We start from the raw sequence: 14,597 nt of genomic DNA, 5'->3' as shown, positions 1-14,597 counted from the left end.
AGTCCTTGACCTGTGTGTCCTGTGTGATTCATTGTCTGTTGTAGTTAATTCATAAGATGAGTGGGCAGCCACTCTTACTAACAACTCTTACCAAACACCGAGAGACAGTCTTGACTGTTTCTTTGCGGCTTTTATCTAGCATCCGTGCCTTGTTGGTCTGTGTTTCGTTCTTTTTGTTCTACCCTAATGGGTCAAAGAGCCTCTAAAACCCCGACTCCCCTCCAGGAGGTTCTTGCAAATTTTAAACAATTTCGTGCTATAGCTCGGGGGTATGGATTGAAAGTCAGTTCAGGTAGACTACAGACACTCTGCTGTAAGAAGTGGCCCACATTTGCGGTAGGATGGCCCCCTGAAGGAACCTTCAATTTATCAGTCGGAAGGCGTGTAAAGCAAACTATCTTTGGGGAACCGGGTTATCCTGATCAAATCCCATACATATTGGTTTGGTTAGAGTTCAAACCCTCTTCTGGCAGAGTCCAGATACAAGTCCTGGACCGTCCTGGTCCCGGGGGTTCAGGGTCTAAGAAAACTGTAAAGAAATCTGAGAATCCAGGTGGTGTGGACACTCTAGCACCCCAAAACACCCTGTATCCTGTCTTGCCTTCCCCTTCAGAGACTCTAGACCCAGTGGATCCGCTTTCTCTATCCGCTCCTGATTCCTCACCTTCGCACCAGCTGTGGTCTCCTCTTCTGCTCCCCCCCTCCCATCCCCTCCCCATACTAGGGGAGGCTCCACGTATGGATTGTTGGGGGGCGTAGATTCCATCTCTGATCACCTCTCCGCTGGTTCCACTCCCCCTGCAGGCCCGTCCACACTTTTTCCCTTACAACAGGTTCCTCCTGGTGGGAAGCACCCCGGCCCCTTCATGGTGTACATTCCCTTCTCCACCAATGATCTCTATAACTGGAAGCAGCAGAACCCTCCCTTCTCTGAGAAACCTCAACCCCTCATTTCTTTATTGGAAGCTGTATTTTATACCCATCAGCCACTTGGGAAGATTGCCAGCAACTTCTCCATGTTCTCTTCACAACTGAGGAGAGGGAAAGGATTCTGGGGGAGGCACGGAAGCGGGTTCTAGGCCTGGATGGCCACCCTACGACAGATTTAGCACGACGCCTACACCTCCTTCCCGTATCCCGTCCTGATTGGGCCCCCAACACCTAAGAGGTAAGGAGGCTCTTGACAGATATCGCCAGCTTCTGTTAGAAGGGTTGCGGGTGGCAGCCAAGAAACCGACTAACATGTCTAAAGTTAGTGAGGTTAGGCAGGGAAAGGATGAGTCCCCTGCAGGGTACTTAGAACGCCTCATGGAAGCCTACCGAACTTACACCCCTATTGACCCAGAGGACCCCAACAATCGGTGGGCAATCGTTATAGATTTCGTGTCCAATTCGGCCCCTGATATTCGGAAGAAAATTCAGAAATTGGATAGGTTTGAGGGAGAGACGCTGACAGAACTCTTAGAGGTGGCCAAGAGAGTTTTTGACAATAGGGAAGACAGCTCTGACACACAAACCAAGACTGTCGCCAGGATGGTGGTTGCTGCATTGGCAGAAATTCAGGCCCAGGTCCCCAGTCTCAAGGGACCCAGAGGAAACGGGAGTTCCAGATTCACCCGGAAGCGGGGAAGGGGCACAACTAGACAACCCCTGAATCGTGACCAATGTGCATACTGCAAACAATCAGGTCATTGGGAGAATGTATGCCCGAACTGATGGCCCTGCGAGCCTCTGTTTTCCCTGGATCCCCAAGAGGGAGGCCCTGACTCCACAACGACAGTGTCTTTTAACCCCCAAGAGCCAAGAGTTCTACTAGATGTGGGGGGTCATCCTGTTTCCTTTCTGGTTGATTCGGGGGCAGCTGCCTCGGTATTCCAGAAGCCTTATGGTCCTTTAAGTTCTCATTCCATCCAAGTTCAGGGAGCCACGGGAAAGTCCCAGACTACTTCCCGAACCATAAACCTTGGGAAAGGGACAGTGACACATTCCTTCCTCGTCATGCCGGACTGTCCCTATCCCCTTCTCGGGAGAGACCTCCTGCACAAACTGCATGCTACTATCTCCTTGGAGGGGCCTCTCCCCTCAGTAACTCTGAACCTCCCACAGCTGACAGTGACTTGTCCTATAGCCGAGGAATCTCGCTTGTTTACACTTGCTAAGTCTGGTGACCAGGCGGTACAGCAGTCCTCACTCCTTGCTGAGTTTCAACAGGCGGTTCCTGAGGTTTGGGCTGAGTTCAATCCCTTTGGTTTTGCGTCTCATCAAATCCCAGTGGTGGTGTAACTACTGGCCACTGCAACCCCAGTACGTGTGGCCCAGTATCCTCTGGGGCAACCGACTTTGAGGGGCATAAACCCCCACATTGATCGTCTGCTCAGGGCTGGAGTTCTCCAACCCTGTCAGAGTCCCTGGAACACCCCCTTAATGCCGGTACGTAAGCCTGGATCGGGGGACCTGCGGCCTGTGCAGGACCTTCGGGAAGTCAACGCCAGGGTTGAGACTGTGCACCCCACGGTCCCAAACCCTTATACGCTGCTCTCCTCTCTCGACCCCAGCCACGTATGGTATACAGTTTTAGATCTGAAAGATGCTTTCTTCTCTGTTCCCCTGGCACCTGTGAGTCAGCCTCTTTTCGCTTTCACCTGGACAGACCCTGATACAGGGATCGCGTCACAACTTACATGGACCAGGTTGCCACAGGGTTTCAAGAACTTCCCCACTCTCTTTGGGGCAGCTTTGGCATCCGACCTAGTCCCATTCCGTACGGAATTTCCCTCAGCGACCCTCCTCCAATATGTTGATGATCTTCTCCTGGCTGCTCCAACTCGGGACTTGTGCTGTGCCGCTACCTTCCACCTGCTCCAGCTCCTAGGGTGGACAGGGTACCGTGTCTCTGGTAAAAAAAAAAAAAGGCTCAGCTGTGTTTATGTTTACAAACCGTTGTCTGTTTGGGTTTCACTGTTTCGAAGGGGGAACGCTTATTATCACAGGGCAGAGTGGCTGCCATCCTTGGCATGCATCCTCCTAAGACTCGGCAGGAGCTCCGGGAGTTCCTGGGCATGGCAGGGTACTGCCGCCTTTGGATACTTGGGTTTGCAGAGCTAGCCAAGCCACTCTATGCCGCCTTAGCCCACCCGGAGGCCGATTTTGTCTGGGGAGAAGCCCAGCAGGATGCTTTCGATGCCCTGCCGAGCTCTTTCCAGTTCTCCTGCGTTAGTGCTCCCAGACCTATCCAAGCCTTTCTGACTCTTTGTGGCAGAATCTGCTGGCATCGCCAAGGGGGTTTTGACTCAATCCCTGGAGCCCTGGCCTCGGCCTGTGGCTTATCTATCTAAGCAGCTCGACCCTGTGGCGTCCGGGTGGCCCCCTTGCCTCCGCTCTATTGCAGCAGGACTCTATTTCAAAAGGGACCGAAGCTGCAGACGCAGCAGCCCGGGCGGCCGCGACCAGAGATGTCCTTGCTATGGTCTCCACACCCACAGTCCAGAACTCCACGGGAATTCTACCCCCACGACCAGTGTATCAGGAGGGTGATGCAGATGGGAGGATTGGACCAGACGGGTGGAGAAGAACGCCCAAGGCCAAGTGATGCTTCCAAGAACAATGCTGTGGCCTTTTCTAATGAGTATGCACGACCTTACACACCTGGGGGGCTCTCGGCTCCATGAACTCTTGCGTCGTACTTTTACAGTCCTGGAATGAAGCAAGTGGCAGAATCAGTGGCAAAGAGATGCCTGGAGTGTGCCAAGGTTAACCCAGCCCCCCACCAGCCTGTCCCTGCAAACAGGCCCAGGGGTACCCTTCCTGGTGAGCATTGGGAAGTGGATTTCACTGAAATGGAGACAGGAGTTGGGGGATACCGAGACCTCCTGGTGTTTATAGACACTGTCACTGGGTGGCCAGAGGCATTTCCTGTAAAATCTGAAACCGCAACAGTGGTGGCTAAGAAGTTTTTCTTTGAAATAGCTCCTAGATTCGGGCTACCTAACTCCATAGGATCAGATAATGGTCCGGCATCTGTTTCCCAGATAATCCAGGCCTTATCTAGATTGCTGGGAATTAAGTGGAAACTCCACTGTGCTTACAGACCCCAGAGTCCAGGACAGGCAGAAAGAATGAATAGAACTCTCAAGGAATACATTACTAAACTTAAGCTTGAAACTGGCGAGTCCTGGGTGAGCCTCCTTCCCTTTGCCCTGCTCCGGGCCCAGTGCTCTCCTAATCCATCTACTCTCTCTCTTTCTCCTTTTGAAATTCTGTTTGGGGCGCCTCCTCCCATCGTTCCCGTGTAGGGGAACAACCCCCTCTCCATCTCACTAACAAATCTTGGCTTAAGTCCTTACAGGCCCTGTCAGAAGTCCAGAGTGCTCTAAAAAGCCTGTACCGCGCTGCAGCCAAACCTGTGTCTCCTGGGTCGCTGGCCAATCTGGACATCGCACCGGGGGACTGGGTCCTCACCAGGAAGCTGCCCCGAGGATCTTCCCTGGAGGCTAGGTGGACTGGCCCCTACCAAGTGATACTTAGCAACCCTTCGGCTGTGAAAGTGGCAGGAGGAAAGGCCTGGATTCATCGGTCGCATATTAAGAGAACAGTGGCCCCAGCCATCTGGACATCCACCCCTACCGGTGACCTGAGACTGTGCCTAGCTAAGCAATAATGCTCCTCCTACTCTCTGTCTTGTTACCTCTAGCTTTAGGGAATAACCCTTACCTCCCTACCCGATATAACTGGACATTGACTCGAACAAATGATGGGACAGTGGTGGCCCACAATGCCACATATGGCCAGCCTGTTCTATATTTTGATTTATGCTCCCTGCTAGGCCCTGGCTGGAATATAGCAAACAATTGGGGGAGCAAGAATACAATGACTTGGTCTGAAGATGATAGGAGGTGGAATGCGAACCCAGGGTGTGGGGAAGGAGTGCCAGCACCTGCTGAACATGAGCGGGCCCTCAGGGGTCAGGGTTTCTACGTATGTCCCTCAGAAGGGCCTTCAAATTGTCAGGGAAAAGATCGATTCCATTGTGGGACCTGGGGTTGTGAAACTATTGCAAGTTGGCAGGGAGGAGAGAGCAAGGATCCGAATATCAATCTGATACGAAGGTACCCTGGAAACCCAACCTGTACAGTGGGTTCTTGTAATCCGATGATCCTGCATGTCAAAACTTGGACCGCAGACTACTGGCGGACAGGTAAATCATGGGGACTCAGGGTCTATTTGAAAGGATACGATAATGGGGGCTATTTCACCTTACAAAAGACCCTCATATTGACCCCCCACCTTTCAATAGGACCTAACCCTGTGCTTAACGAGCATGTCCTTGAAGGGAAACAGGCTTCCCCTTCACCACTGCCAGCACCATATGGCCCCCCTGAGGTGTCTAGTTACAATGTGTCTGGGAGGAAGGACAATCCACAAGCCCTACATCCTGGAGGCCAGGCCATTTCTCCCACGTTAAACACCCTGGACGCTGTCTTTGCTTTCTTAAATCAAACTAGCCCTAACTTAACTTCCTCTTGTTGGCTGTGTCTGAGCCCAGCACCACCATTCTTTGTGGGGCTAGGGACCACGGCGGTCTTGGGCAATAACGACAGCTCCATCCGGAAGCAAAGTCTGTCAGATACATATCTCGGCCCTGACCCGCGTTGTCGCGGAAACCATCATCAGCCTGTCCTGACCCTGCAAGATGTGGAAGGCAGTGCCACTTGCCTGGCCTCCCCTGATTTTCAGTGGAGTCTATCCCCATATAAAGAGATATGTCAGTTTCGATTACAGGTTTCTCCTACGGACCACTCCCCCAATTGGCTTTTTGCCCCTGAGGCTACATGGTTTGCCTGTACCACAGGACTGACCCCTTGCATCTCGGAGCTCAGGTTCCGTCAGAATACTGAACTCTGCATCCTGGTGCATGTACTGCCCCAGGTGTTCCTTTACTCTGCTGAAGGAGCAGAGGAACATTTTGGATTGATTCGCTCGACTGGAGCAGTACCCATGTTGGTTCCGTTGCTCGTAGGGATAGGTGTGGCAGGCTCAGCGGCAGTGGGAACAGCAGCCCTGGATAAGGGAAATGCAGGTTTTAACCTCTTGAGCTCTCAGGTAGATGTAGACATCAGAACGCTGGAGAATCTCATCACTCATTTAGAAAAATCAGTGGGCTCCCTAGCAGAGGTTGTGTTACAGAACCGTCGTAGGTTAGATTTGTTGTTCATGAAGCAAGGGGGATTGTGCATGGCCCTGGGGCAGTTATGCTGTTTCTATGCAAATCGATCGGGGGTCATTAGGGAATCGCTGGCCTCTCGGGAGACCAGTCGTAAGGCTTCCCAATCCTGGTATGAGTCACTCTATGACAGGTCCCCCTGGCTGACCACTCTCCTTTCGGGACTCGCAGGCCCAATCCTCCTGTTTCTCCTCCTCCTCCTCATAGCTCCCTGCATAATTAAGTGCCTTAGCTCTTACATTCAGGATCGCATACAAGCCCTGAAAGTTTCTGCTCTCCGGATGACTTATTCCCTGTTGGCCTTGGATGAGTCACAACTATGAACGTGAAAAGGGGAAGGAGTGAAATGGACAAATGACCCTCCTTTCCACCTTGGGCCAGCAGAAGAAAGTTTGCTCAGCTAGACTGGGGGACTTCTTTTGCATTTCAAAGCGCCGGCTCAACAATGCTCTTAAGGGTATCTGTTCCAGGAGGGTGGTACCGGGAGGGTGGTAGTCAAAACCGATCTATCTATGTTAAAATATCTGCCCAGGTGCGATTCTCTTCTTATCCTGTAAAACCCCCATCTTCCTGTTGTAAAATGCGAATCACAGATTAAAATGTAACAAGCCGAACAAAAAATGCTTATAAGGTTGTCTTTAGTTCTGTAAGGGACGGAATTCGACCATTCCGTCCCAAGCTCGGTACCAAATAAATTCTAAATCTTCCTCATTGCGGCTGTCTTGAATTTTATTGCCTGGGCTATTTCAGAAGTGAGTGCAAAGGATAATGCTGTAAAAAATTACCCTGGCATGGGTTCTGTCAATAAAAAGTTATTTAAAAAAAAAAAAAAAGATAATGTGTGTGCCTGTCTAAAAGGATAAGAACCTGCTAATGATGTATGTATATCTGAAATAAAAAAACTGATAAACATGTGTTAATAAAGCTAAAACCTAAAGCTTAGATTGATAGTTTCTTTTCATCATAATCTTAAGTAATTTATCAGTACTTAGAACTTAGATGTAACTTAACATTCTACGTCACAATTATAAAAATCCATCAGATGTCCAGGCAATAAACTGCTCTTGAGTCAAGACGAGGGCAGACTCCCATGTTTCTTGCATTAGGAAAATTTCTAGGACTTTATGTTTGCTGGAGAGCAATGTTGATGACATGTGACTTGGCACCTTATCTTGGCTTACAGATCAGCAGAAAGGGAGCTTCATTAAGACATTTCTAGGACTTTTAGAAATCAGGTAAGTGTTCTGTTCTGTTCCTAAGAAGGGTTGATGTTTGTACTATTGAATAGTCAATAAACTTTGCATGCATTGATGAGACTAAGTATTATCTGTGTATGTCAGCTTTAGTAAGCATACATAATGGTAAATCTGTTTTATATTTACACCATGCATTACAATGTATATGTAAATGTGTTTGTGTGTGTAAAAATAAAAGGGTATTGGTCTTTACAAACCCAGAAATGCATTGCAAAAATATGGTCAGGCCAAGCTATTTCTTAATGAGGTATAAACTGGTCCCTAAAGTGAATTAGAAAGGGAGAAATATTATAGGTTGAGCAATGATTGGTTGTGATCCCAGGCAATGCCATTTAGTAAATCCAGGGAGAGCAATACAGAGAATATAGAAGAGAAAGTCAATAGAAGCTACAGACAGAAGGAATTGTTATAAATAATAGAACCGGGAATGCAGGAGTGAGGCTGTGGTTAAGCTGATTGGTCATGAGAAATATTGGCACAGTTGCTATAATGCTGAAACCCTTTCTTAATCCCACCCTTCCAACTACATGCCTCAAGGCACTAAATTTATATTTCCTTTCTCCCTCTAGAGCTTCTTTATGGAAACGTGAAGTCCTTCCCTTTGGCCACAAATAAAATCTTTAACTTTCTTGTTTTAAATATAGACTTTTTCTTTATAAAGTATATTTGCCACAGGCACATGTATTTACTGAAAATGCAGTTGGGAGGAGGCAATTCAGGGAATAGAATTCCCAAAGGAGACAGAAAGAGTAGTAACACAGAGGTTATTTGCTGGATAATGGCCTCTTACTTGGGGCTCAGACTGAGTGAGAAAGACAAAGATACAGAGAGAGAGAGAGAGAGAGAGAGAGAGAGAGAGAGAGAGAGAGAGAGAGAGAGAGAGAGAGAGAGAGAGATACAGATTGAGAGAGGCAGACAGTTCCCAATGGTGTTTGATGGAGAGAGCATTCTGTACCCTGAGAGAAGACTGGGTACAGGTGATCACAACCAGTATTTTTCACCCTTTTAATTACTGTTTGCTTGCATTTTGTTTTCTTTTTCATTTTTTTTTTTTTTTGTGATCTGATTTTTCTTGCGCAGTTTGATAATTGTGGAAATATGTGTAGATGAATTGCACATATTTAACATATTGGTAATCCATGTAGGGGAGGGGATGAGGAGAAAAGAAAGGGGGGGGAGGAATTAGAACACAAGGTTTTTCAAAGGCTAATGTTGAAAATCATGCATATGTTTTGAAAATAAACCGCTTTAATAAAAAAAAGGGGGGGGGGAGGGAGGCAGAGAGAAAGAGAGAGAAGGAGCACAAAAGAAAGCAAGAGAGAGAGAGAAAAAAAAAATTATACATTTTTGGTTCAACTTCCCAGGGCATAGTTTGTTTCAGCAAACTCCAACTAGTCAATGAGTCAGAGTCAGTAGAGGATTGGCGGGAGGGAGCAGTTGGAAGGGAAGGTAGAGAAAAGATTTTAAAGCAAAATAAATAAGTGAAAAACTGCTAACTCTATCATCTTCCCTCCTCCCTCAACCCACACTCTACTATATATTTTTACTATGTATATAAAGTTATTTCAAATGAGACATAACAATTAAAAATATCAGGAAAAAGAGGTGCTCTTTGAGCCATGCTCTCAAGAAACTTAGGGGTACTAAAGGCTAGAATTGAAGAGAAAATTAATTCCAGACATAAGGGACCTCTGCACAGAGACACAGATTTAAAGACCAAATGTCATACATGGAAAGTATCCAGTAGGTCATTTTGACTGCAACTAAAGAGAAGGGCTAGGAAATAAGACAAAGTGTAGATGAAAATAATGCTGAGAACTGTTTAAATGCCAGGGTGAAGATTTCCTATTTTAGCCTAGGGGTAGCATTTATACAAAAGTATTAGAAGACATAGTTTTTGTTCTCAGAGTTTTCAGTCTGATCACTTTCTTTACTTTTGGCACTTCTATATTTGATCTCTAATCTCTATCTTAATTTTTTGGTATGTTTTTTGTAACTATATTCTCACTTTATGAGTATATCTTTGATCTTCCAAACTAAATTATAAACTTTAAAATTGGGGAACATAACTTATATTAGCAAGTAAATGGTACAGAAGTTAGAGCTCTGAATCTGGTATTAGGAAGCATTTTTTTTTTAAATAGCATTTTATTTTCCAAATACATGTAAAGATAATTTTCAACATTCATTTTTGTCAGATTTTGTGTTCCAAATTATTCTCTCTTTCTGTCACCTCCCCCCTCCCAAAAAGCAAGCAATCTGATATAGGTTAAACATGTGCAATTCTTAGAAGCATATTTCCATATTTATTATGTTGTACAAGAAAAACCAGACCACAAAGTAAAAAAAAAAAAAAAAAAGCCTGGAGAAAGAAGCAAACAAAAAAAGTAAAAAAACTATTCTTTGATTCATATTCAATTTCCACAGTTGTCTCTCTCGATGCAGATGGCATTTTTCATCCCAAGTCTATTGGAATTGCTTCAAATCACCTCATTGTTGAAAGAGCCAAATTCATCATAGTTGATCATCACATAACTTTGTTGCTACTGTCTATAGCATTTTCCTTCTTCTTGTTTCACTCAGCATTAGCTCATGTAAGTCTTTCCAGGCTTTTTTTGATATCAGCCTGCTCATCATTTCTTATAGAACAATTCCTATACCATAACTTATTTAGCCATTCCCCAAATGACGGGCATCCACTCAATTTCCAGTTCCTTGCTACTGCAAAAAGGACTGTTACAAATATTTTTGCATATGTGGGTGCTTTTCCCACTTTGATGATTTCTTTGGGGTACAAATCTAGTAGTGTCACTGCCAGTCAAAGGATTTGCACAATTTTATAAGCCTTTGGGACATAATTCCAAATTGCTCTCCAAGGTATTAGGAAGTCTTGAGAAGAAATCCAGCCCTCAGATAAGTAATCAGCTGTGGGCCTATGTGCACAAGTTATCTGTCTCAGTTTCTTTAATCTGTAAAATTAGAATAATAGTTGCACCTACCTTCGAATGTTGTTGTGAGGTAAGCATTTTGCAAACCACAAAGCACTAATTATTGCCAATAGCCCTGAGTCTGCAATCAGGAAGACCTGAGTTCAAAACTTGCTTCAAACACCTTGGAAAAGTCCATCTAATTTTTGTTTCCCTTAATCTGCTAGACAAGGAAATGGCAAACCATTCCAGTATTTTTGGCAAGAAAACTGAAAGGACATTATCATCATACTATAGTTCTTAGGATCATGAAGAGTTGGACACTACTCAACAATAATTATAATTATTATTGTTATTGTTTTAAAATGTAGTCCTCATAAAGCAAACTACCTCTCCCTTAGGGTATAACATGGAAAGTTGGTGGGCTAGAAGTGTCTATATGCAAAGGACTAGACAATACCCAAATTTCTCCAATTTCTTATGACTTTTGACTTCTAAGGATTCTTACAGAAGCAATAACTGGTAGGAGAGAGGAGACAAAACTGGCATCTATGTTGACCGGGACTCCTTCACACACAAGCAAGAACATAGATCAGAGAAATGTCAGGGTCCAAATGGACATGGAGGTACTTATAATCAAAAGCTATGCATTAGCCAAGTGACTTTGAGTAAGTTACTTAGCTTTATGACTCAGCCTCAATTTCTTCTGTAGACTGGGACTAATGATATATCAAATTCATAGAATCATAAATTTAGAGCAGGTAAAAGTTATCTAGTTCTATCATTTTATATATGAAAAAGCTAGGGATTAAGTAATTTCTCTAGGTCATATTAAGTATTATATTAAGGTAGTAAATCCAAAACCAGAATTTAAAGCAAGGCTCTCTGACCCCAAGGTTAATTAAACACTTTGCAAACTATAAATATAAGCTAAAATCATAAAATCCTCATGTTATGAGGGTCAAATGAAATGTCAGATAAAGATTTTGTAAATTATAAAGCACTATATGAATGTGAATTATTATTCTACAATGTGTGTAAAGAGTTAAAAAAAAAAAGTGTGACAATTGGGATTAGGAAATAATATACAAATCAAAAAAGAAAAAATAACTTCCCTAAAAGTCTAACTGTAATCAAGAGTTTCTTCTTGTGTTGATTCTTATTTGAGACAATGACTCAAGGTATAACTTCAATAAGTCACCAAATCCCACATCCAAGAGCAAAGCAAGTAATTTTGCTGAAACTATTTTTTAAAAATAATTATAACTTTTTATTGACAATACGTATGCATGGGGAATTTTTTACATTATCCCTTGCACTTACTTCTGTTCAGATTTTTCCCTTCCCTTCCTTCACCCCCTAGATACAATATATGTGTGCAGAATCGAACAGTTCTCTTGTTGCACAGAAGAATTGGATTCGGAAGATAAAAATAACCTGGGAAGAAAAACAAAAATGCAAACAGTTTACACTCATTTTCCAGTATTCTTTCTTTGGGTGTAGCTGCTTCTGTCCATCATTGATCAATTGAAACTGAATTAAATCTTCTCTTTCTTGAAGCTATCCACTTCCATCAGAATACATCCTCATACAGTGTTATTGTTGAAGTATATAATGATCTCCTGGTTCAACTCATTTCACTTGCTGAAACTGTTTTAAAAGGGTCATTGAGTGAATTGTTTAATGATAATGAAGTGTTTTTTAAAAAAATTTAAAGTTACAGTTCATGGTTTAGTCATGAAAATAATCCTTAGCTCCTAGTAATAAAAAACAGAGAATAGGGCTCCAAAAATCAACCATAGAGAGCTGTATTGGGATTGGGATATTTTAAGTACATAGACTTTTGTGTGCCCTGGTTTCTTTGTTTGAATCTTTGGCTGTAAAAGTTTTTTTGGGTTTATTTTAATTAGATTCAAACCATATAATTAAAAATATGAAATAGAAAAGCCAAGTAGACTGATGATGAAACAAGTATGTGAATTATTATTATTATACAATGCCTAGGCAAAGAAATGATGAATAAAGGTACAGAATCAGACAAATTTTTCAGATATGATCAATGCAACACAAATTCATTTGCTTAGCTACCCTTGCTACAAAGAGGGCTTTTATGGTACAATAATAAATAGAGGACAGGGCCTAAAGTCAGGAAAAGCTGAATTCAAATAGTCTCAGATGCTAACAGAGGACAGATTTGAACCCAGGTTTCCTCACTCTGAGTACAATATTCTCTCCACTGTGCCACAGGGTTGCTTTTATGTAGCTTGTTCCTTCCACTAGGAATCTTGAAAAGGGGTACTGGCTAGAATTATAGCCACTACATCTCAAACATTGATAAGGAGTATAACATTTTGGGGTCCTGGATTAATGCCACTTTCACTGATCATTACCAAGGAGATAATAATACTTAGTTTACTATTAACAGTTTAGTTCCCTCCCCACAAACACTGATAATACAAAAGATTATTGTGAACAGATTTTTGTTGGTTTTAATCGTTTTCAATTATGTCTCATTCTTCAGGACCCTTTTGGAATTTTCTTGGAAAAGATACTGGAATAGTTTATCATTTCCTTCTCCAGCTCATTTTACAGATTAAGAAACTAAGGCAAACTAAATTAAAGACTTGCCCGGGGTCAAATAGTAAATGTCTGTCTAATCTGGACTTGAATTCAATTTTTCTGACTCCAAACCTTGTAGCTCTAACCACTAAGCCATCCAGATGGCCCTATTGTGAAGAGTTAATTTGCTTCTTTATCAAAGTAAACAGTAAACAGAAATCAGAGAAGTTATTCAAGTTAGAATAAATTAAAGAATATACAATAGTAAATGAGTTCTTGGCTAGGAGCAACATAAGGTCTCTGGAAAGGAAATGATCTCACTGTAGGGAGTCTGCTCTTTGCCATCTCTGGGGCAGCAAATGCTGAGAGTCAAGGGACATGTTTGGAGCTGACTCCCTCCATTTCTGTGACTCTGGGGAGACCTTTTCTCTGCCATTCAAAACTCAAGGCTTGAATTCTTTCTCCCTTATGCAGCATTGCAGTCTAGCATTTTCTCATTCAATTATTACTGGGATTAGAAATGGAAAATTATTCAAAGGCTTCATTGAAATCAAGAATTCCCTCTTGTGTTGACTCTCATCTGAGTCCATCAGTCAATTTTTATAACATTCACCAAATCCTGTGCATTTACCAGCCATGCCATCCTCTATGTATGTAGGAAAACTGCCCAACTTAGTGGACAGAACAGTTATATAAAAATTTATTTTTTATTATGAACTTAATAAATATCAATAAACATGAACATTTCAATAAATAAAGGAATACAACAAAAAATTGTGAAAGTTGAGACAGTGACAAGCATGAAGAGTGAGGGAAGATAATGATGTTGCCCTCAGTGATTTGCTTTATGTCTGTTTCTCTCCCTTATATCTGTAACTTCATATGATTTCAGGTGAGGTGAAACATCTCCCTAGTAACACACTTGTGTTCCCAGTCACTTATTTGATGTTTTAAGAGCGCATTGTTCAATTCTTAGAGTCCCTAGGCGTCACTAAATTGCCAGTCAGTAAAATCCAGCCCCTAAATGAGCTTCTCCCTCTCCCAAACAAATAAAAAATTCCCCACAAAAGCATATTCTTATCTTTTGTTCTAGCGAGATATTTAATTAATTAAAAATAAAACCCAATTCTGTATGGAATGTTGACTAATTATTTTACTACCCATATAGTTCAAAATAAAAGATTTTGTTAAAGAGCAAGACTTTCCTTGTAAATACAAGTTCTCATTCAAGTGAATTGATTGGACAATCACTGGGAAAGTGCATCAGGAGAAGAGATACAGAACAAGGTGCAAAGTTGTTGAGAGGTTAGGATAAAAGCAGGGCAATAAGATTGACAAGGTTAGCCTCAATATGAAGTAGAATGAGAGGCAGTAAAAAGTGGATAAAAGAAGGATCTGTGATTCTAGGGTCAATCCCTCCATTAAAGCAGATAACATCCATGTCTTAAAATAAAGATAAAAGAAATCATTAGAAATTAATCACAGTGTCACCCTCCACTAAGTCCACTGAAGCTTCAATATGCTGCCTCCTTCACACACACACAAACACAATCTATATACATACATACACATATATTTGCCTTCCACCAAAGTTCTCAGGCTTCCCTTAGTTCCTGCCTTGAATCCTCAACCAAA

At 43.0% G+C, this 14,597-nt stretch overlaps 2 protein-coding genes across 2 annotated transcripts; both read left to right on the top strand.

The window, feature by feature from the left end:
- Positions 1–1,242: 1,242 nt before the first annotated feature.
- Positions 1,243–5,001, top strand: LOC127557307 (uncharacterized). Its single transcript, XM_051990673.1, is given in 6 exon segments — positions 1,243–1,687; positions 1,799–2,922; positions 2,925–3,187; positions 3,189–3,530; positions 3,692–4,299; positions 4,302–5,001. Coding segments are annotated over 6 exon segments (3,138 nt in total). The 3' UTR covers positions 4,658–5,001.
- Positions 4,657–6,543, top strand: LOC127557306 (endogenous retrovirus group S71 member 1 Env polyprotein-like). Its single transcript, XM_051990672.1, has one exon. The coding sequence runs from the start codon at positions 4,657–4,659 to the stop codon at positions 6,541–6,543; it is 1,887 nt and encodes a 628-aa protein (XP_051846632.1).
- The last annotated feature ends 8,054 nt before the right edge of the window (positions 6,544–14,597 follow it).

This window comes from Antechinus flavipes, chromosome 3 (genome assembly GCF_016432865.1).
Source record: "Antechinus flavipes isolate AdamAnt ecotype Samford, QLD, Australia chromosome 3, AdamAnt_v2, whole genome shotgun sequence".
NCBI lineage: Eukaryota > Metazoa > Chordata > Mammalia > Dasyuromorphia > Dasyuridae > Antechinus > Antechinus flavipes.
The sequence above is the reverse complement of the archived record's forward strand: the minus strand, read 5'-3'. Positions and strand labels throughout refer to the sequence as shown.